At 47.2% G+C, this 20,152-nt stretch overlaps 3 protein-coding genes across 3 annotated transcripts; 1 reads left to right on the top strand and 2 right to left on the bottom strand.

Annotated features, from left to right (window-relative positions):
* Positions 1-965, bottom strand: LOC4324751 (pleckstrin homology domain-containing protein 1). The gene has a single exon (XM_015792760.3). It carries the CDS (start codon positions 875-877, stop codon positions 401-403), a length of 477 nt encoding a protein of 158 aa, XP_015648246.1. The 5' UTR covers positions 878-965; the 3' UTR covers positions 1-400.
* Positions 966-4,519: 3,554 nt separating this feature from the next.
* On the top strand, positions 4,520-11,941 carry LOC4324750 (nuclear pore complex protein NUP62). The gene is made up of 9 exons (XM_015758334.3): positions 4,520-6,154; positions 6,518-6,605; positions 6,707-6,788; positions 6,927-7,049; positions 8,104-8,181; positions 9,831-9,934; positions 10,796-10,883; positions 10,954-11,052; positions 11,573-11,941. The coding sequence occupies exons 1-9, from the start codon at positions 4,648-4,650 to the stop codon at positions 11,663-11,665; spliced, it is 2,262 nt and encodes a 753-aa protein (XP_015613820.1). The 5' UTR covers positions 4,520-4,647; the 3' UTR covers positions 11,666-11,941.
* A 1,362-nt stretch (positions 11,942-13,303) lies between these two features.
* Positions 13,304-19,698, bottom strand: LOC4324749 (auxin transporter-like protein 1). The gene is made up of 8 exons (NM_001405433.1): positions 19,199-19,698; positions 18,819-19,049; positions 18,501-18,686; positions 17,968-18,080; positions 17,608-17,791; positions 17,399-17,496; positions 15,267-15,732; positions 13,304-14,151 (listed from the first exon to the last, which is right to left on the bottom strand). The coding sequence occupies exons 2-8, from the start codon at positions 19,017-19,019 to the stop codon at positions 13,921-13,923; spliced, it is 1,479 nt and encodes a 492-aa protein (NP_001392362.1). The 5' UTR covers positions 19,020-19,049; positions 19,199-19,698; the 3' UTR covers positions 13,304-13,920.
* Positions 19,699-20,152: the final 454 nt, after the last annotated feature.

Raw genomic sequence — 20,152 nt, 5'->3', positions numbered from 1 at the left:
TACAATTGAATTATAATTCCATAGATCAAAGCCAGTTGGCTATTTACGGGCAAGAGTGCAGAGTTAGTCAGGACTAACCTTGAAAGATTTGCTACGGTTTCACCAACACACTTGATCTAAGAATTTAGACAACTAAACACAGACCAATTGACCAAACAAATCGTACCTTATTAAAGAAAGTTACATGGAGTGAACTGGTGGATAGTATCAGAGCGCATCCTATACACTAAACTCCCAAATTTATTCCCCGATAAGCATCAGTAATATACAAATGCACACTTACGTTCGCAAATCAAGAAACATGAACCATAATCGCAAAACCTAAGTAAGTACCATGGATATGCTGCAGTATTACAGGAACCACAGGTCCTTTTGCTCACCAATCAATCGATGAAATCGATCACTTGTCGCCGTCTGCGGTGACTGAGGCGGCAGGACGGCCGCTGTCGTAGTCGACGACCTCGGCGTCGGTGACGGAGCGGGAGTGCTGGACGATGGAGCGGCCGATGGAGTTGATCCACTCCTCCTTCTCCTTCTCGGAGTCGGCGATGAAGTACATGGTCTCCGCCGGGGTGGAGAGCTCGAAGGCGAACTGCCGGTTGAGCGTGTCCTCGGCGCCCTTGACGGTGAGGCAGGTGGCGACGGGGATGACGCCGCGGGGCACCGACGCGCGCGTGACGCCCGAGTCCTTGAACCAGAAGAGCCTCCCTTGCTTGAGCACGAACCACCGCCGCCGCCACGTCTTGATGTACTCCCCCTGCTTGGTCAGCCACCCCGCGCGCTCCGGCGAACGCCAGAACTCCACCCCGCCCGTGGTGTCGGTGTCCGCCGACGAGGCGCCGGCGCCCATCACCGCCCGCCACAGGCTCGCCGCCATGAGATGCGTGGGGATTTGGGGATCGGCTGCGGGAGAGTTCTTTTTCTTCTCTCTGGGAAGAGATGCCTAGATGGGAATCGATTCGTGCGTGGGTTTCCTGTTCCCGATTTTGTTTTATTTTTAGAGGACGGGATGGGATTGAGATCCAACTGCCTACTCTGAATCTGTTAGCCTGTTGCTACTCGGTAAAAGGATTAGAGCACCGCTACACGTACTAAATTTTTCTTACTAAATTTATACTAACAATCATCTCAACCGTTTGATTCAAGTAGATGAAAGTTATAAAAAAATCTAGATACACTTATAGCATGGCATGTCAGTGTTAGTAAAAATTTAGTAAGAAAAAGTTAGTACGTATAGACTTTTCCATAGTATTATGGTTTTCTCAGTTTTTTTTCTTTGAGATGGAACGTTATCTCGACATTGATCACCGGAATTTCCCCGTTAACTTTCTTATAGACGGATAATCGTTTCTACGAGGAGAGAAATAATTTTAAGTTGTACTCTTAATGTATATTTAGTTTCACATTCTTCTGTCTATAATAAATCATTATATCAATTTATTTTAAAAAATAGATGGTACCATGTACGTAATATAGTTAGGACGGTTGCAAGTAAGGAAAGCCTAGTAACACATCGCTTCTAGGTGAGGACGAAGATAGTTATAGGCTAAAACAACATTAACGTGCATTTCAAGCGGTGGCGGTGGCGTGAAGCGACAGCACAGGATTCCCGACATGACCCCTATCTTGGCTACTACCGCCGCCACACCACCCATGAAAAAGTTTGCTAGCACTCTCACCGGTGATCTCCTTTTGATGGTTGTGGTTTTTATCTTTCCAGCGACAACGGATTTATAAGAGTGAAGGGCTTGGAGATGTTTGCTAGAGCGTGATTTGTTGCAGCGATATCATTGTTCTTTTCACGTTAAGGAGCTTAATTGTTATATAGTGGTAAAATGTTCACTCCACATGAGCTAACAAAGTTAAATCGATGGAACGTCACGTCAATAACATTCTTATACAAATTGTCTTATAAGATGGTATTTATTGTAACTTCATTAATCGCAACTTGATAAATTAGATTCCTATCAATGACACACCTTAGAATTTCTTACTGATTTTGTGTTTTCAATGTTTTCTTTACTGGTTCGATATATGCCACTCAAGAAAAGTGAAAATAAAAAGGCAAAAACTCTATGTGTGTTTGATATGACAACATATAGTTTTGCCTTCTAAATGTATCCGCAAACCTTGATGGTATGTTTTGAATTTAAGTACATTGCGATTTGGGTCACCTTTTTATTACCAACAATCGTAGCATTGTGTTTGTGTTTTACGGATGAACGATCTGGATGCAACTAAATATGGATGATGGACAAAAAAAGTGATGTAATGAATGAAAAATATATGTATTTCCTAAGTATGTGAGATTTCACAAATATGATTTGAGACTTTTACTTTGTCGCATAAATATTTCAAATGGTTTGCAGGGAACATATGACGATAGTTCAATGCATATGCAAAGAGATTAACAAACATTTGAAACTTTTACTAGGGCCATCGATGGCCATGTGCCAAATAGGCACCCGCACAAGGCCCCCATTTTTAGGGGGCCCATATAAACATGAAGGCCCACTTTAAATATAGCAATGCAATACAACATCATCTAATAGGCAATAGCCCAATGGATAGATCAACAATGCTAGGCCTTGCCCAAAATCAAGAGGATGTTGTGCGATCGTTGATTTCGTCCTGTTGTTGGTTGCTGAGCGATCTAATTCTACGTGCCGATTTCAGAGACCGAGACGACGATCCCAATTCCATTCACGGCGATTGAGGTGGCGGCGATAGCGATACAACTTGCTACTTGCGATTCCAACGCTCCGAGCGGCAGCGGCGACGGCTTTGCCTTGCTACCTTGTCTCGTCTGCTAGCTCATGCCGTCCTCCTCCTCATCCGCTATTCATCGTCGACTCAACCCTCGATAACTCGACCTCGGAGGTTTAGACGGGTAAGATTAGACAGTGATTGAGTAGATGATATATATAGTAAATTCATAATATTAGAACACATATTGCATCTATATAATTAAGTGAAAATATATTTTATTTATGTTGTACATGATTTTTAAATTATAGGGCCCTACTTTGCATTTCACTCCGGGACCCTAAATTTCTAGAGACGGCCCTGACTTTTACTACTACGGCAAAATTTGCTACAGGACACCCAAAAATCGTGTAATTGGCTGTGAGACACTGCAAAATCTTGGCTTTGCCCACGGACACTATAAAAGTTTGTGAAATTGGCTGTGAGACACCGGAGGCAATATTTTATAATTTCTGAGATAAAAGAGGTCAGATAATTTTCTAAAAGACCAATCTACCCCTACGCAATTGGCATGCCATGGCATGCTGGCATGGCGTGTGCGCGCCGCGCCGCGCCGCGCACAGACGCGAATAGGGCCTTGCCTGGCGCGATCCTGACATCAAGCGAGCAGGAGATTCCGCATACAGAGAAAATCTCTCGCTCGTCTTCTCCGCCTGCGCCATTATTGCCTTTGGCTGCTTCTTCCTCCTCAATCCTGCACGGCGACGATGCACCTGCTGTTATAATCCACTCAGATGCTAATTGGTCTATGGCACCAGGAAATATTTGTCACCAAAGGACAACTTAATTAGTTAATTAACTGACGGCTGTGCAGAGAACGTGTCCTCCATTTGGAAACTGAGCTCCGCCGTCCACCGCTATCGGCTTGAAACCGCCGCACCGTGCACTTGCCGCCAGGACTCGTCGGGTTTGCCACAAGGATCGATTTACTGCGTCATCATCACAGCTCCAGCGGCCGCCGTCGTCGCCGTGGATCGAGATCACCTGCAGTTGCAACGGTGACTGCAAGTTAGGCAGTCACATCCATTCGCAACCGTCGGATCAAACTGATCAACGACAGATAGTTATGCCACGTCACAACCAAGGTGCCAATGCTACAGTACATGCTACAGTGCGCTACAGGACTATGTGTGCGTGCTACAGTGTTCTGGTCAAATCTGAGCTGTTTTTCTTTGATCTAACGGTCACACAAGGACTGCTAAAGTTGCAGTCACCATTGCAACTGCAGGTGATCTCGATCCCGTTGCCGTCCTCAACACCTTCGCCGGTGTCGAAACTGTCTCCGCCGGCGCCGCCACCGCCGCCGGCCCCACCGTCGCCTAGGGTTAGGGTTCGAGACTGGGAAATCGGGTTGGGGAGGGAGATGGACAGCTGGGTGCAGGGGGTAGATTGGTCTTTTTTAAAAAATATTTGACCTCTTTTGCCTCGGAAACTATAAAATATTGCCTCTGGTGTCTCACAGCCAATTTCACAAATTTCATAGTGTCCATGGGCAAAACCAAAATTTTATGGTGTCTCACAACCAATTACACGATTTTCGGGTGTCCTATAACAAATTTTGCCTACTACGATAGGTTCGTATAAGTGAGAACGAACCATTCTCTAGTTCAAATTTGGTGGATAACACACACATCATGCTTAGGTATACGTACCAGGAAGGCACAAGAACAAGTGAACAACCAACATTTCCTCCCAAATCCCCTTTCCCCCTCCTAAACCCTACTTCAAAAAAGCGGTTACCCACGAAGGAACCAAGCCCCAAACCCCTCCTTCCCCTTCCTCTCAAGCCGGCGCGGCCGACGAGCCCGCGGCAAAACCACGCAAAAAATCTGCCAAAAGAAGATCCCCCAAATCCGCCACCGCGCTCACGCCGGCGCAGCCATGGCGACCTCCTTCTCTTTCGGCTCTTCCGCCGCGTCGGGATCCACCGGCTCCTCCCCATTCTCCTTCTCCACCGGCACCGCCCCATCAGCCTTCTCCTTCTCTCAGCCCGCCGCCGCCGCCGCCGCCGCCGCCGCCTCCTCCCCTGCCCCCGCCTCCGCCCCAGCCTTCGGCTCCTCCCTCTTCTCCTCCTCCTCCTCCGCCGCCGCTCCCACTTTTGGCTCCTCCCTATTCGGGTCCGCCCCCGCCGCCTCCGCCGCCGCCCCTGCCACCTCCTCATCCCCATCTCCGTTTGGCTTCGGATCCACCGGCTTCTCGTTCGGCCAATCCACCGCCGCCGCCGCGTCCGCCCCATCCATCTTCGGCGCGTCCTCCACCCCCGCCACCGCGACCACCCCTAGCGTATTCGGCGCCGCATCATCCGCGGCATCCACCCCCAACATCTTCGGCGGCGCCACCTCCTCCCCGGCGACCACCCCGAGCTTATTCGGCGGTGCTTCCTCCGCGGCTACCGCACCCAGTCCTTTCGGCGCCACCTCCGCCGCCGCCGCCGCACCCGGTCTGTTCGGGGCCGCCGCGTCCGCTGCTTCCGCGCCAAGCCTTTTCTCTGGCGCCGCCACGGGCTTTGGCTTTGGCTCAGCTGCGTCGGGCACCACCACTGCCGCGACCGCTGCTGCCTCGACACCGTCTTTCGGCTTCGGGTTGAACACCGGGGCCGCTGCATCGAGTACCACCACTACTTCGGCTTCCTCTCCGGCTCTAGGGTTTGGAGCAGGCACCGGCTCGGCGCTGTTTGGATCCACTACCTCTGCACCACTCTTCAGCACCACCACCGCCTCGTCCCCAGCGACCACGGCCACGACCACGGCGTCCTTTGGCTTCTCATCGTCGCCAGCGACCGCCGCCTCTGCTCCGTCGTTCGGCTTCACACCGTCATCGGCAACCACCACGACCGCGAGCACCGCCCCTGCCTTGTTCTCTTCTGCATCTTCCGCTCCCGCCTTCTCCTTCACGAAGAGTAGCTCTGCTGCTCCCACCACGCCAGCGTCTGCTCCATCTACTGGCTTCTCCTTGGCCACTTCGCCGGCAGCACCTGCTCCCTCATTGTTCTCTAACACCAGTGCAGCAGCAAGCTCGTCTGCCACTTCTCTCAGCTTTCCGTTTGGCTCATCTTCTGCTTCTGCACCGGCATTTGCTTCTGCTTCTGCAACGAGCGCATCCACACCGTCAGCAGCTACTGCTTCCCCCGCGACATCAGGGTCATTGTTCTCAGTGCCAGCACCTGCTTCTTCTGCTGGTGGTTTCAGTTTCACAGTAGTACCATCGTCATCATCAGCTGCGGCTACTACAGCTACTACCACAACAGTCACAAGTGCATCGACATCTGCAGCCATGACAACGCCGGCTCCTTCAGCAACAACAACTGCTACACTATTTAGCCAGCAGAGAACTACACCAGCTTCTGCCTCAGCTCCATCAACACAGACACAGTCAATATTGTCATTCGGTGAGTGCTCATGTTCTTGTTAAAACTATTGTTTTATTTTCAGTCTAATTTGACCATACCATTTACATACCTTGATTTACCGGCAGTGAACAATTAAATGTCACCCTCATGCAAGTAACCATTTAGCTCATAACATCGCAAATAACTTATTTGTATCATCATTTGAGGACCCGATCATTGTGCATTTGCCTTTCCTATGCAATACAGGAAATTGTTGTTGTAACGCACTGTTTTGACTATAATCATTACCTTGCAATCTGTTTCCTAAATCTTGAGGTGATCACTTTTCAGTCTATTTTGATTATCACTTTTCAGTCTATTTTGATGATGTCCAGATTTATGTTAAGCGGGTATTTTCAACAGGTGTTTCTACTGTAGCTGCAAGTACTTCAACCACCATCACAAGCACTAGTCAGGCAACTTCCTCAGCTGTTCAAGCTAGCAGCACTGGGTTTGTACAAATCCCGTCGATTTATCTCTAGCATACTTATTAAAGGGTCTGGGCTACAAGATATTGACCTTGTTCATGGCCTCCCTGTTCTTTTGGTGCAGTCCTACAACTACTGCTATCACTCCAGTAGCATCACAGGCACCTAAGCTACCATCAGAAATTGTTGGGAAAAATGTTGAGCAGGTACTGCACCTATTCTTTGCGGTTATAAGGTGTTGTTTTCTACTGCAACACTTACTTTCTAGTTTGACTTTGCATTGTCTTGTTAATTACCTTGAGCAACACAGTAATATTTTACCGACGAACTTATCTATATTGTAGATTATTAGGGACTGGAATAATGAACTTCAAGATCGCACTGCGAAGTTCCGGAAGCATGCCACTGCAATATCTGAATGGGACAGGAGAATTCTGCAGAACAGGACTGTTCTTATAAGGCTTGAGGTATGTTCTTATTTTTACATTTTACAGCTCTTCTTTTCTAGTTCTGTTCATATGAACTTTTGCAGCTAGATCAATATCAGAAGATTTGATGGTTATATATTTACTTCTTTATTGCTGATTTGGTTTTGCAAAGTCATTTGCATAAAGACAATATTTATGAAAAATGATTACAATTAGTTGAAAGCAGGGTAGAAGGAAGCCTGGTTGGATTTGAATAGCCATGCTTACCCTATGGACTCTAGAATTTATCACTGGTAATGCAAACTTACAAAGACTTGGAGGTTTCATTCTTAGCAGTAGTTTTAAATTGAACATGAAACATGAATAATTATTTGATTATCTAGTAGATGATTGTCTTGCGCAATGCATGTTGATTTGACTTATTCATGTAAAGCCGATGTATTGTTGCTTTTAAAAGTGTACATGATTTTTTTTATTTATCCTCACCCTTTTGCATATATTTTATGTAATTTAGTTTTGATTATTGATGGAATGAGAAATTAGGAAAATGAAAAACTAGGAAGTCTGAAAGTGAACGAACTGCTTTTTCCTTGCTGTTCACTGGTGAGCTTTATCAGTCGAATGTAAAGCAGGGAAATGTGTATATCAATGCCCTATCACTAGTCAGACTGTGATTGAAGATGTAAAAACTATGCCAATATTCTGCCTTTGCGAAATACATGTGCAATGCTACCTCTGATCCAAATAACTTGTTTCAGCTCCCCTAACTTGATTCAAATACTTCACATGTGATATCTCCTATAGTTTTTTCTAGGATGCTCTTGGTAAATATTGATAGCTATGATGATCTCCCTCTCAGCTGCCTATCGTTCACATTAGATTAATGCGAGAAGATATGTTCATTTCATGAATTTCTTCGTTTAGTACTAATTAAGTTAGTGCTGATGTTGTCTTCCCACCATTATCACCTCTTGAGCTGGTGCTTTTCTGGATAGATGTGTGTTAGCATGCATACATGTTTATATTACTCAAAAGAACTTTATATAATTAGATCATTTGCTGTGATTTAAAATAAATTTTATGTCCCTTGCAGGCTGAGGTGGCTAAAGTTGTTGAAACACAAACAAGCTTGGAGAGGCAACTTGAGTTAATAGAAACTCACCAGAAAGAGGTGGGTATGGATGCATATATTTCATGTCTTCTGCATACTCTAGTTATGACTTTTGTTTTTGTTGCATGCTTGTTTGCTCTTTCATTTGCTGATCCCCATGGATGACATCATAATATTGACTAGTGAATTGCTTTCCTGTAAGCTCATTATTTATATGCTATGCTGCCAGGGATGCATCATATTTCGGCTGTCATCTCCTTTTTTACACAATTGCGCACAATATGGTTAATGAAGATAGGTTGACTGATTTTTTTTTTAAGGATGACAAGCTTTCAACTGCCAAGCTGCATTTTAGAATGCATTAATATGGAATGCCTTTTCTAAGTTTTATGTCATCTAGAATACATTACAATTCTTATATTTTATAATCGTCTCTCATAAGCTGGGTTATTGGTATGGAGGAATTTTTTTTCCATGGCATCGTGATTATCCTCCCTCTGGATGGTAAGATGATCTTAAGGGGGCTACTAAAGTGGCAAGATGTGCAGAGGTGTTGTCGCTCTGCCTTGCCTCGCAGGAGAAAGAAAGGGTGAAATGGTAAGATGTTCAAGGACAGTTGAGTGTTGATAGTTCAGGTCCATCTCTTCCTTGCTCCCTCCAGCTTAGTGTCGCAGAACTTGCACCAGTGCCATCAGACTAGCTCTAGATCGCTGCCACTGTATCATTTCTGGCAGTGGCAGTGGTGGACAGCTAGACAAGCGGATGCATTGAAGCTCCACGACCGGTAGGCAAAGATGTCAGGCTCCCTTGCCAAGGTGGCCAGCAGAAGAGTGCATATTGATCTTGTCAGTGGCCTAGTGCTCTTCTCATAGCTGGGAGCGCACATGTCTCAATGCCGTCTTTTGGTCCAATGGTTTTTTTTTCCTTTTATTTTCTCTTTCGCTTGTTAATTTCTTTCCCATTTTCTCCCATAACCAGGCTGTGCAGCCACTTTATGTGTCATCGCTTTGCCTTATGCCTCGCATAATTTGGTGTTGAGGCAGTGATATGTTACCTCATCTAGCTTTAACACCTTAACAATCAGGATTGTTCCCTATGGTTCAATGTTCACGGTTTCATAGATTTGATGTGACCATCACATGCTAAATTCATCAAAACTCTTATTTGAAATTCTGGTAGTATGGGAAATCCACGAATTGAGGTTTCTTCTTAATGAAAAGCTGTGGCCCATGGGGGCAGTCATTCCCCCACTGGTTGAGTTTTTTTAAATTTCTGTCCGTATGGCCTTTTGGGGGCAATGTAAACCTTGTACATGACATGTGATGCTTTTTTGTTTTTGCTTAAGACTAAATTCTGACTATGGTTTAATGTGCAAAGAAATTTCTTCGAGAATAATTTGTTGCAGTGCTAACAGAGTTATGTTTTGGTTGTTTACCCAGTGATGATTGCAGTTGCCATTTAAAAGTTCTGCTGTAGCCTGTAGTAATATGTTTGTTGTTTGCTTCCATAGTTCCATACTATGATGCTTTGGTCTGACCTCTTTAAGTGGGAAAAAAATTAATCGCATATGCTGTTTGAACTTCATTGCTACAAACTGAACTATCAATCAAAATTTTGGTGTTCCATAATTTGGTACTTGGCTAAACTGTGACTATTCCGATATTAACCACCAGGTACTGGCTAGTGAACAACTCGTTATATAATTGCAGGTTGACAAGGCTCTGCAGAGCATGGAGGAGGAAGCAGAGCGGGTATTCCAGGATGAACGGCTGTTGCTTCGTGAAGATGAGGCTGCTTCTGCAAGAGATACAATGTTAGTCACCATTTGGATTCAGCTACTTCCATCTGTTTGTATTTAGTAACAGTAATGCAAATAAATAGTGCACCACACTTCGGGAACAAAAATTAAGACAATTGCTTTAAAACGATTTAGGATGCATTGAAATGTTTGATTGGACAGATTATGGATGATTGCTTATCGGGATGAATTTAAATATTATATATTGTAAAGATAACAAATGGCTTAGAACAAGTTGTCTAGGGCTGAATTCGTTTGTTGCAGTTGGGAACTAATCTCCTGTGCACGCAAAATGGTGTAACTCATTAGCACATGATTAATTAAGTATTAGCTATTTTTATTTTTGAAAAATGGATTAATATGATTTTTTAAAGCAACTTCCGTATATAATTTTTTTTTGCAAAAAACGCACCGTTTAGCAGTTTGAAAAGAGTGCATGCGGAAAACGAGGGAGGTGAGTTGGGAAAGATAACAAACGAACACAGCCTAGGCATTTAAGCAATTCTGAAGGCGACAGTTTTTGGAGAAGTTCCTTTTGGAAACGTGGCATGAATAATCTGCACATGATCTAAAATAAATGCAGCTTAAGCTAAGTAAATGCTGTGCATTGCTTAAAAATATTCCTGAATCGAATAACATACGATATTCTTTGTTTCCTGAGTGGCCTGTCTCAATAGTGGTGTTATTACTCGAAATATGTGCATAATCTATTCTGCCCCACTCAGTTGCTTAGCTTGGTTTTTCTTTTTTTGAGGAATTGCCAAATTGGCTGACAAAGCTGTTTTTTTTTGTTTGTGAGGACAAATGATTATGTTAATGTTTTATTATATCATAATATACATCATCAGCTTAACAGAATAATTTTGCAATGCCAAGGTTTGAGCAATCTGAAACTGTGGAGAATGAATTGCAACATATGACAGAACAAGTGAAGTCCATCATTCAGACATTGAATGCTACTCAGGTAAGTATTCTGGTTGCAGTACTTGTCTAGTGATGACTTGTGTCTTAGACATCAGCCTCCTCCAATCCAGGGTGCTGAGTTTGAGACTGCTGATAGTATGACACCATTTGATGTTGCTGTCCGGATACTGGATAATCAACTGCGTTCTTTAATGTGGATCGATGAGAAGGTTGGTAACTCAAGTATACCACTTTATGCTCATATTTTTGAGGTGGCTTTAGTTACTTATCGCAGGCTTACAGCCTCACAGTTTGTGAGGGTATTTGTGCTACTGTGCTAGGCTGCAAGCAATAATATTGATTTGACGCAGAATGATATTTCCAGATTTTATGCTAGGCTTTAGTAGAATCCTTTCGGCTTAGGAACTTGATCCCCTTTTATTGCACTGTTACATAGAATCTTGCCTTTGACCAAATAATGAAAGCATATCCTTCTGCTTTTATATACTGTCCTGTTGAATCTTGTTTTTTTTTACCTATGCTCTACTTTTCGCATGGTTTGGTGAATCTTACCTTTGCTTTGAGCAAAAGTGCAAAACCAGAGAAACTTGATCCCAATTGTTTTTTTCTTCCTTTAAGTGATATTTGGTGTATCAATGCCACATGTTTTGCATAGTGATTATTTGGTGGAATTAGTTTTCAGTCTTTTTTTGCAAAGTCTGTAATTGACCCTTTGTCCATTTTTCATAGGCTAATGAGTTCTCAAGTAGAATACAGAGGCTACCTAACAACAGTGCTGCAGCTGAACGTGACTCTGGAATGCCAAGGTTTTGGTTAAGCTGATGATCCAATCCTGGATGGACATTTGCATCTTGTTCTGATCGAAGCCAGTAAACATGCTATTTTTCGGTGGATGTGTTGCCCCCCAGCAAAAGTTTCACTGTTCCTCTCATTCAAGTACATGATGTACCGAACTGATGTTATTCGTTGGGATTTTAACTGCTGATGTTAACAATGCCTTGTAACAGTCGCGTACATTGGCTTCAGCAATCAGTGAACTGTTTCAACTCACTTTGGTCTTTGGACGAGGAAACAAGAGGCTTTGCGAGATACCGTTCATTATTGGTTCCAGGTGTGTTCAGATCTGTTGAGCTGAAAAGTAGATGCTATATGATGCGTTGGGTGGGCTAAGTACCTGGCTACCTGCATCAATTGAGCTACGCCTTATGAGCTTCTTACCAGGGACCAGCGGATATCTTGAGCCTTTTCTTGCGATCCTGTAATCTCAAATCGCTGTCCTCCAGTTGCACTAGAAAGCTTCGGGGTCCTGTAAGATTGCACGATTTGCATTTCTAAACTACATGCTATATGTTCGCCTAACTACTTGTGCATGGCGCGTGTTCATGATCTGCCATTATCAGATCAAGATTGCGCCTATACAAGAAAGATAATATAATTCTTTACCTCAAACTCATAGCTTGGTACATGTAGCCTGTCAGATAGCGAAAGTTATCGGAAAATTAGGCATATGCTCCACATGGTTGAGGCGTATCTTAGCATCGCCAACAATTCCCTTGCAAATAGAAGTAAGCACTAAGCATAGTTCTTTAGATCATCAGTTGATGTTCTTTTCCACTTGGGATTCCATTCAACGGCAAGTGGCATTACCATGTGCAAGATGGGACTCGAGCAGAGGTAAGTATATTGTACTATACCATATACACTTCAAACTTAAGAACACAGGGATCAAATCAAACAAAAACTATCATCAACGGCCAGTTGCTGTCAGATTAAAACATCTATATGCTGTGAAGTCGAAAGCACATGCTCCCCCAGTTAGCACCTCGCTCCCCCCCTCTCATGGATGGTTGGAAGGAACACAGATACCAGCAAAAGGAAATCTGGAAAGAGAAACCTGTCAATAGAAGCACATGCCCCCTCCATGTGAAGGCTGATGCCCGAGGGAGTGAGGGATTAGAGAGAATCCCATTTGCAACGGCTTGGGGAGAGCCTAGGAGTCCCACATGGGCGAATTAAAGCACAATCTTCTCTCTAACCAAAGTCCGTATCGATGCTGTGAAGCACAAGCCAACAATAATGCATCCATGAATTGTACTACTACTAGTACCAGTACAAGTAGTGGAGTCTAATCCTTATAAAGTTAGCCTCAACCGCCGGTGTATCAGTATGCTGGTGTGATAAGATGGGCTGCTAATCAGGGCCGTCTGCTGCGTGACACGCTGTGTCAACTATGCAAAGCCAGTGTAGCCAGTAGTGGTAGCCTCCATCTTTAGAACTCTGGATGAGCATTTGAGCCTCACAAGCAAGTTTCAGAGTGCGAGTCATTATAGCTTGCGCCGACCCGCGCCGCACCCGCATCACAACCCCACTCGACCACCATTCATTACTACGAGCACATCTTTTTTTTTGCTCCATATCTTTCTCCCTTGCTTTGTGGTCCTTTCAAAGAAGCCCATAAAATTTCTCAAGAAACTTTAATCGCTTGGCGCAAAGGTAACACATACGGAAGAGAAGAAAAAAAAAAGCGAGCAATCGCTCTACATTTACAATAAGAACATCCAAAGCGGAACGCAATAAACAAAGGCCTCCGTGTTTTGCCTTTAGCTAGCACGAGGAATCGCCGATTACAATTGCTCGCGCTAGACAACATGGACCAAGCTCCATCCAGGTAGAAAACAAATAACCCTATAGTGATATGCTACATCATATCATATGAAAATGTGACATGAGCTGAAAATCTTTATAAGCCATGACGACCATCACATATATATCGCCAGAGGGAGGGGCAAGCCAAACAAACACAAGGACACCATCGAGGATCGGGGGAAAGCAACGCGGCAGCGGACGGCCCGGGGCAAGATCGTAGGGACCCATGCCCTCTTCTTCTTCTACCATTTTGGTGTGACACCCTAGCACAGGAGGAGAGGCTTTGTATATTACAAGGCGACCAAAACCTAAGCAACACTGAATTTTTGCAGCCGTGCCGGCCAGGAGAGCGAGGTTCCTTGCTCCGGGCTCGGCGGTGCACGTTGTCACGGTCCGCCGCGGCGGCGGCGGTGGTGCGGAACGGGCGCGCGCTAGTGGTGCGGCAATGGCACCGGCGACTGCGCCAACGCCGGGGCGGGCTTGGGACACTGGTAGCACTTGGCGAAGAGCCCGAACGTGTCGATCTGCCTGATGAAGTTGACCATGCTGGCCCAGCCGCCGAGCCCGAAGCCCACCACGAGCACCCACACCACGATGAACATGTTGAGCACGAACATCCCCGTCCAGCTCGGCAGGAAGAACGGTGGCTTCTCCGCCGCGTTCTGTTGCAAACAACAACATAAACCCTCGTCAAAAAAGAGATGCGTATTGTAGATTCTCAACATAAAACATGGTTGGTGCTTGCTGGTTTTATTCGCCGTGCCGCGTCCGTACTACCACGCACGTTCGGTCGATCGCCTTTCGGAAAGGCGCGGAAAAAGGAAGGGGATCGAGAGGGAAAGGCTACCCACGCACAAAAATCTCCCAAACCCCTCCCCCCACGCGCGAAAAAAGCTAAGCTAGCCGCGCGCGCCCCCTGACCTGACGGGCGCGACGGCGACCACCGCGCCATCGCCTCCGGCTACGCGCCAAGCGGAAGTCTTACATATGTCCCACCCGCGATAGCAGCGCCGGCGCGAAAACATCAGCAGCGCGTCCGTCCCACCTCATCCACCGCGGCGTCAACCGTTGCTTTCCGCGCGTTTCTTCGCGTCGTCGCGCACGGTGCACAGAGAGTCTACGGGTGGATTCGTCCGCTGTACCGAGCCGCGCGGCAGCAGCCAGCCAGATAAGCAGGGACCACCTTTGGTTGGGCTCCTAATCTGAGACACTATACATGGGAGCAGTAGCGCACCAGAACTGGGCACGGTCACTAAACCAAAGTGACTAGGCTAAGCTAACCTCTCTTGGGGAAGATACTGCCAAAGCAGCGGCCAGAATCGAGAGGGGAGGGGGGGGGGGGGGGGGCGCTGCTTGGAATTAATGTGGTTGTTGGCTGGATTCAATGATTGGGGATTTGCCCATGTATGAGGTGGGCCCCGGGCACGGCCCGGCTGTGCTTTTGCATTCAACACGAACTGCTGCTTGCTTCTGCTGCCTGCGCACAGATCTCCACTGTCTATTCTATTGCCTGTGTGTTCCAGTCTCGCCACTGTTGATGATGGCTCGACCGATCCGCTGCTCAGCTATAGCAACACGGAGGAAGCGTCGATGAAATCCATCGGACCCAGTTGTTAGTATAAGTTGGCCGTCACGTTGCATTCGCCCTAGCTTGCACTAGTACCTGCCATTGAATGCGTGGATGGATGGACGAGGCGGTGTACCGGAACAAAAACATGCATGCAGCGATGATGATGGGGCATAGTTAGGGCATGTGCAGAGAGGTTCTTGAGGTTACCATGCGCGCGGAGGCCGTACGGTAGGTGAGGATGTGGGCGAGTGCCGGGATGATGTAGACGGTGAAGCTGACGAGGAGCGCGCCGACGGCGGAGTTGATGGGGCCGAAGAAGGGGAAGATGATGGCGAGGAACCAGATGGGGACGACGATGGGGAGCCGCGCGAGCGCCCTGAGGCAGATGCTCTTGGTGTCGTGCATGCCGATCACCTTCTCCCACACGAAGTAGAGCGGCGTGCACGCGAACCCGAACGTGATGAACTGGTGGATCAGCATCAGTATCACCGCCGCGTCGCGCCACCCGGTCTTGGGCAGCAGCGAGAAGGCGTTGGAGTGGGTCAGCAGCTCGTCCCCGAACGCCCAGTACATGGCCGACGCCGACGGCAGCGTCAGCGTGAACACGTACAGCGTCGCCAGCAGGTAGATGTACTTGAACTTGGCCGGTTTCCACATCGCGTGCATGATCTCCCTGCACCAATCCAAAACAGCCACCCCCAATCAGTCATTATTTTCTTTTCTTGCAGGTTATTAATCAACAAATCAACGGACAAAACGGCCTCGGCACATGCGAGTCAATGATGCTGAGACTTTAATCAGCTTGATCAAATGATACGGCCAAAAAGTAGGACTACTACTACAGCTGCTGCTTCTCCTAGTCACGCAGGCAGGATACATGCAAGGATCGCGGCGGCAGGGGGAATCTCGCAATTGCTTTCTTTCTTTCACCAACACATGTATCCGCCACCGGTCAAATGATGGAGGAGCCGACAAATACGGCCAAATAAGGCCGTTGCCAATAATAATTTATACCACTAAATACGAGTACTAATCACCTAAAAACTCTGCTCCACAGCTAGCGAAGATCCCATCCCATGCATGTTATGCTAATGGTCTCATGTCGCTACCAAACTGGGCTTTGAATTAGCCTGAGACCAGAAGTGGTGAGGGGCATTGTCAAGATGGACAAAGACACTCACATTCTTCAATTGGGAAGCAATTCTCAAAGCAGGTCTGTGTCCCCTTCGCCCCACTAAGCTAAACTTTCCCATGCAAGCCTAGCAGCATAATAGTAGTAGTAAGATATAAATGGAATCATCATTGGATGATTTGGCACCAAGATGTCCCAATCCATGATGGAAATCATTTCACCCCGTTGGATTAGGGCAACTAGCACGGAATTGCATAGCTTGATGTGAACTCCGCACTAGCTGAATTGAATGAAGCTGGCCCCCCTTATCATTCCATTCCATTTCCAACCCATCAAAAGCATTTTCAATTTTCACAACTATGGAACAAGTACTGGTAGCACTACATTAAATTTTTGAAGCTAGGAGATACTATATATACTACTATAAGATCATCAAATCTCCAATCCGAACTGCATGCGACCACTAAGGCACTAACGACCATCGCATTTTGAAGGAACAGCGCACTGAAACGCTAATTATTCCTCGCATGGGCCTCTAATCATGCCAAAGCAAAAACACACTCAATAATCCAAGCAATAGATTAGGCACATAAACGAGCAATGGGAATAAAGGGGCTCAAGGAGTCTATTCTAATGCATAGTGGCCCATTCTTTTCTCCCCTAAACCATCGCGTGTACTAGCAGGGGACCTTTTGGATGCATCACCAGTTCAGCACATCGCACATGCACATGAACGCACCGAGCTTTAGCAGCTGGATCGATCTTTATAAATTTTTATCGACCGATATCAATCGATCAGCCGACTAATGGTCGCAAGCTAACGCAGCTGTTTCCCACCGCGCACAGGCTTGGAATTTTTAAGTGCCCCTATCCATCCATTGGGATCTGTACGCCATAGAGCTAACTAGCTGCAAAGCTACAGCTACGTGTGTTTTAATTAAGCTTAGTAGTAGTAGTAGTACTCACTATACTACACTGTGACCAGTGAGGTGCGAGTACCAGTACCATGGAGGGGGACCAATGGAATGGAAACCAGAACCTGATTTCCAATCGGGACATGTCCTCCACATTGGCAGGCAAAAGCTGCAGCTAGTGAAAAGTTCTCCCTCACTTCACTTCCTCAGGAGGATTAGCTTGTAGTCCTAGTACTAATACTACTGTACAGTATTAACAACTGGACAAACAGAGCAAGTTCTGCTTTGCTTACACTGTGACGGCGTGGCCGCCGAAGGTGTAGAGGATGTTGGTGGCGCCGGTGAAGTACAGCACCAGCTTGGTTGGACCGGTGTGGGTGATGCCTTCGGCCTGCGACGCAAACGATCATCAGTCACTGCAAACCCAAGCTAAATGGACATGTAGTAGACGCGATGGATGATCGAGAAAGTGACAAGGACAGTTTCCCTCTTCTTATCTCACCTGGCCGTTGAGGAGGGCGGCGATGGCGAGGTACCAAGCGGTATAGGTGGTCATGCCGAGGCCCAGGAAGGACCAGATCCGGTAGTTGTGGAACGACGGGATGAACACCGTGGTGGCGCAGCACGCGCCGAAGATGTACGTCCACGTCCGCTTGTCCAGCCGGTCGTTGATGTAGTAGATGTTACTGAAGAAAACACCACCAAATTATCGGTCAGGTTTTCAGCCCATCCGCACAAACCCAATCTGTCACCACGACACACTGTTGCGCAGCAGCACGGCTACATATTTACACTGGCGCTGCGAAGTGACAGTGGGAGAGTGATGGTTGGTTGGTTGAGTTGGGGAGGAAAGGAATTTGACCTCGCGCAGGCGATCAGCTGGATGACGGAGCCGAAGAGGAGGAACGTGCAGTTGAAGGCGAGTCCGGCCGCCTTCCAGTACGGGCCCAGTAGCCCATCCAGCACCTCGAACCACTGCCACCAGTCAACGTCACAAGCTTCTCCCATTAGCCCCAGTTGTTAGTATAGTAACTATAGTTGTGTAGTTATGCAAAATTTGCAGTAATAAGTGATTAATTGAACAAGGATTAAGGATGAGCTCGATTCAGGCTCGGCTTTCATTTCGGCAAGCAACCAGAAGAGAGCCATGGGAGGCAGGGGATCCAATACCCCCTGCCATTTTCACAAAAGAAAAGGAGGCATTTTTCAAGCCAGTAAGGATCGAAAACGACCAAACGGAAGGGGAAAAAATGCGTGCTCGAGAAAAATGTGTTTTCGATTATGCCACATAAAGACGGGGATAAGAAGCTGTAACAATCCGTTACTGATGAGGAGGAGGATACGAAGAAGCGACAAGGCCAGCACGGCCATGGCATGACAAGGCGGGGCGGGTACCTGGATGACGTGGTTCTTGAAGCTGACGCCTTCCTTCTCCTTGCGGGAGCGGTACTCGACGTAGAGGACGCTGATTAGGTAGGCGGTCCAGCTGCCCATGAAACCGTAGAACAGCTGCAGCAGCACGCCCGAGAGCATCCCGAGCTGCGAGAAGGAGTACGGCAGCGTCAGGAGCACCTGCGCGACCTGCAGAAACCCACCACCAGGAAATTCAGAAATTCAGTCACGCTGCCTTTCGGATTCGTCTCGATATGATTCCTTCATCGAGCGAGCTGCATGGCCGCGATGGCGGCCATGGCGGAGCAGGATGAGTTATACCTGGTTAGAGGCGCAGCTGAACCAGGCGTCCCAGACGGAGCCGCCGTGCCAGAGCAGGTTCTTCATGCTGAACTTGCCGCCGCCGCCGTGGTGGTCGTCGGCGCCGTGCTCCCCGGCGCTGACGCCCATCACCCCGACCTCCTCCTCCTTGCCGTTGCTGTCAGCCACGATGGCCTCCTCCGCCTGCTCGCGCGGCACCATGCTGACCACGCCGCCCTTCCCCGTCGTCAGCTGCGTGAGTGCGTACGGACGGACGTCGGATCAAGATCCAGGACAGCACAATATGACTTAACAAAACAGAGCAGGAAACCGACCCCGCCAATAAAAAAAACAACACCACCAGCTGCAGCAGCAAGAAGAAGAAGAAGAAGAGCACCAACCTTTCTCGCTACACAAAAGATGATCTGGAGATCGCGCTCAAGGAAGCCGGGGCGAGTGATGGGGGAGCAGTAAATGCAGGGTGCCGGTGGAGAGTGATGGCTGGAATGGTATATGATATGGAATGGAATTTACTGTGCTATCGAGGCGAGTCCCTGCACGCTGTTCGTTCTCCGCTGCTAGCTAGGAGTACGAGCGTCGTGGCCGGCGCCGCCCGGGCTGCACTGTTTAAAGGCAGAGCCGGAGTTGCAGCAGCAGCAGGAGGAGGAGGATGGCCAAGATTACGGGGCTTTCTCCTTCACTTGCTCTGCTTCTTCTCAGCTATAGGTCCTCTCCTCTGCCCAGTCTTTCCTCTGTTCCTCCTTTATGAGGGAGTAATGCGGAAGAGGGGGCTAGAAAGAGAAGCGCGGCGCTCGTAGGGCCGTAGGGGGGAGGGGCGGGCGAACGAGCGCTAGAGAGGGATGAGCTGGTGATGGAGAGAGAGGGGAGGGAAGAGGAAGATGGGGAGGGAAATGGAAACGCTTGCGGCTTTATAATAACGAACACTCCGCCTCGGCTCAGCGGCCTGGACTGGCCTTCCAGGAGGCAAGAGGCAAAGACCTTTCAGTTTTTTTTTTTTTTTTACGTTTTCATCTTCTCTCTGTAGGCCAGGTTTTGAGAAATATTTTTTTAGCATAAGAAAATAGCTGTAAGTTGTTTGTATCTAAGGGTTATTTTGAGAACTATTTGGCCTTTAATGCACTTTCCCATGAAGAGAGAGGGAGAGAAAAGACACTTTTTCAGTAAGTCCCACCTAAAATAGCCCTTGAGGGAGATAGTTTTTTTAATGGGTTATTTCCAAATAGCCCTGAAATAGCTCACGTGTTTGGAACTTTTAGGCTATTTGGGGTTATTTAAGGGCGGGCTAAAAAATAACTCATTGATTCAAAAAGGGCCATAGTGTACTATTTTCTTCG

This window comes from Oryza sativa, chromosome 1, assembly GCF_034140825.1.
Source record: "Oryza sativa Japonica Group chromosome 1, ASM3414082v1".
In the NCBI taxonomy this organism is placed as follows: Eukaryota; Viridiplantae; Streptophyta; class Magnoliopsida; order Poales; family Poaceae; genus Oryza; species Oryza sativa.
The sequence above is the reverse complement of the archived record's forward strand: the minus strand, read 5'-3'. Positions and strand labels throughout refer to the sequence as shown.

Bases quoted from the DNA above. Each gene is read 5' to 3' on its own strand.
- LOC4324749 (NM_001405433.1), bottom strand. From the start codon at position 19,019: ATGGTGCCGCGCGAGCAGGCGGAGGAGGCCATCGTGGCTGACAGCAAC. The intron at 17,497-17,607 runs GTGAGATAAGAA...TTTGCGTCGCAG, and splicing joins CCGCCCTCCTCAACGGCCAG to GCCGAAGGCATCACCCACAC. The intron at 15,733-17,398 runs GTAAGCAAAGCA...GGATTGGTGCAG, and splicing joins GGCGGCCACGCCGTCACAGT to GGAGATCATGCACGCGATGT.
- LOC4324751 (XM_015792760.3), bottom strand. From the start codon at position 877: ATGGCGGCGAGCCTGTGGCGGGCGGTGATGGGCGCCGGCGCCTCGTCG.
- LOC4324750 (XM_015758334.3), top strand. From the start codon at position 4,648: ATGGCGACCTCCTTCTCTTTCGGCTCTTCCGCCGCGTCGGGATCCACC. The intron at 6,789-6,926 runs GTACTGCACCTA...TCTATATTGTAG, and splicing joins TTGGGAAAAATGTTGAGCAG to ATTATTAGGGACTGGAATAA. The intron at 7,050-8,103 runs GTATGTTCTTAT...TGTCCCTTGCAG, and splicing joins CTGTTCTTATAAGGCTTGAG to GCTGAGGTGGCTAAAGTTGT.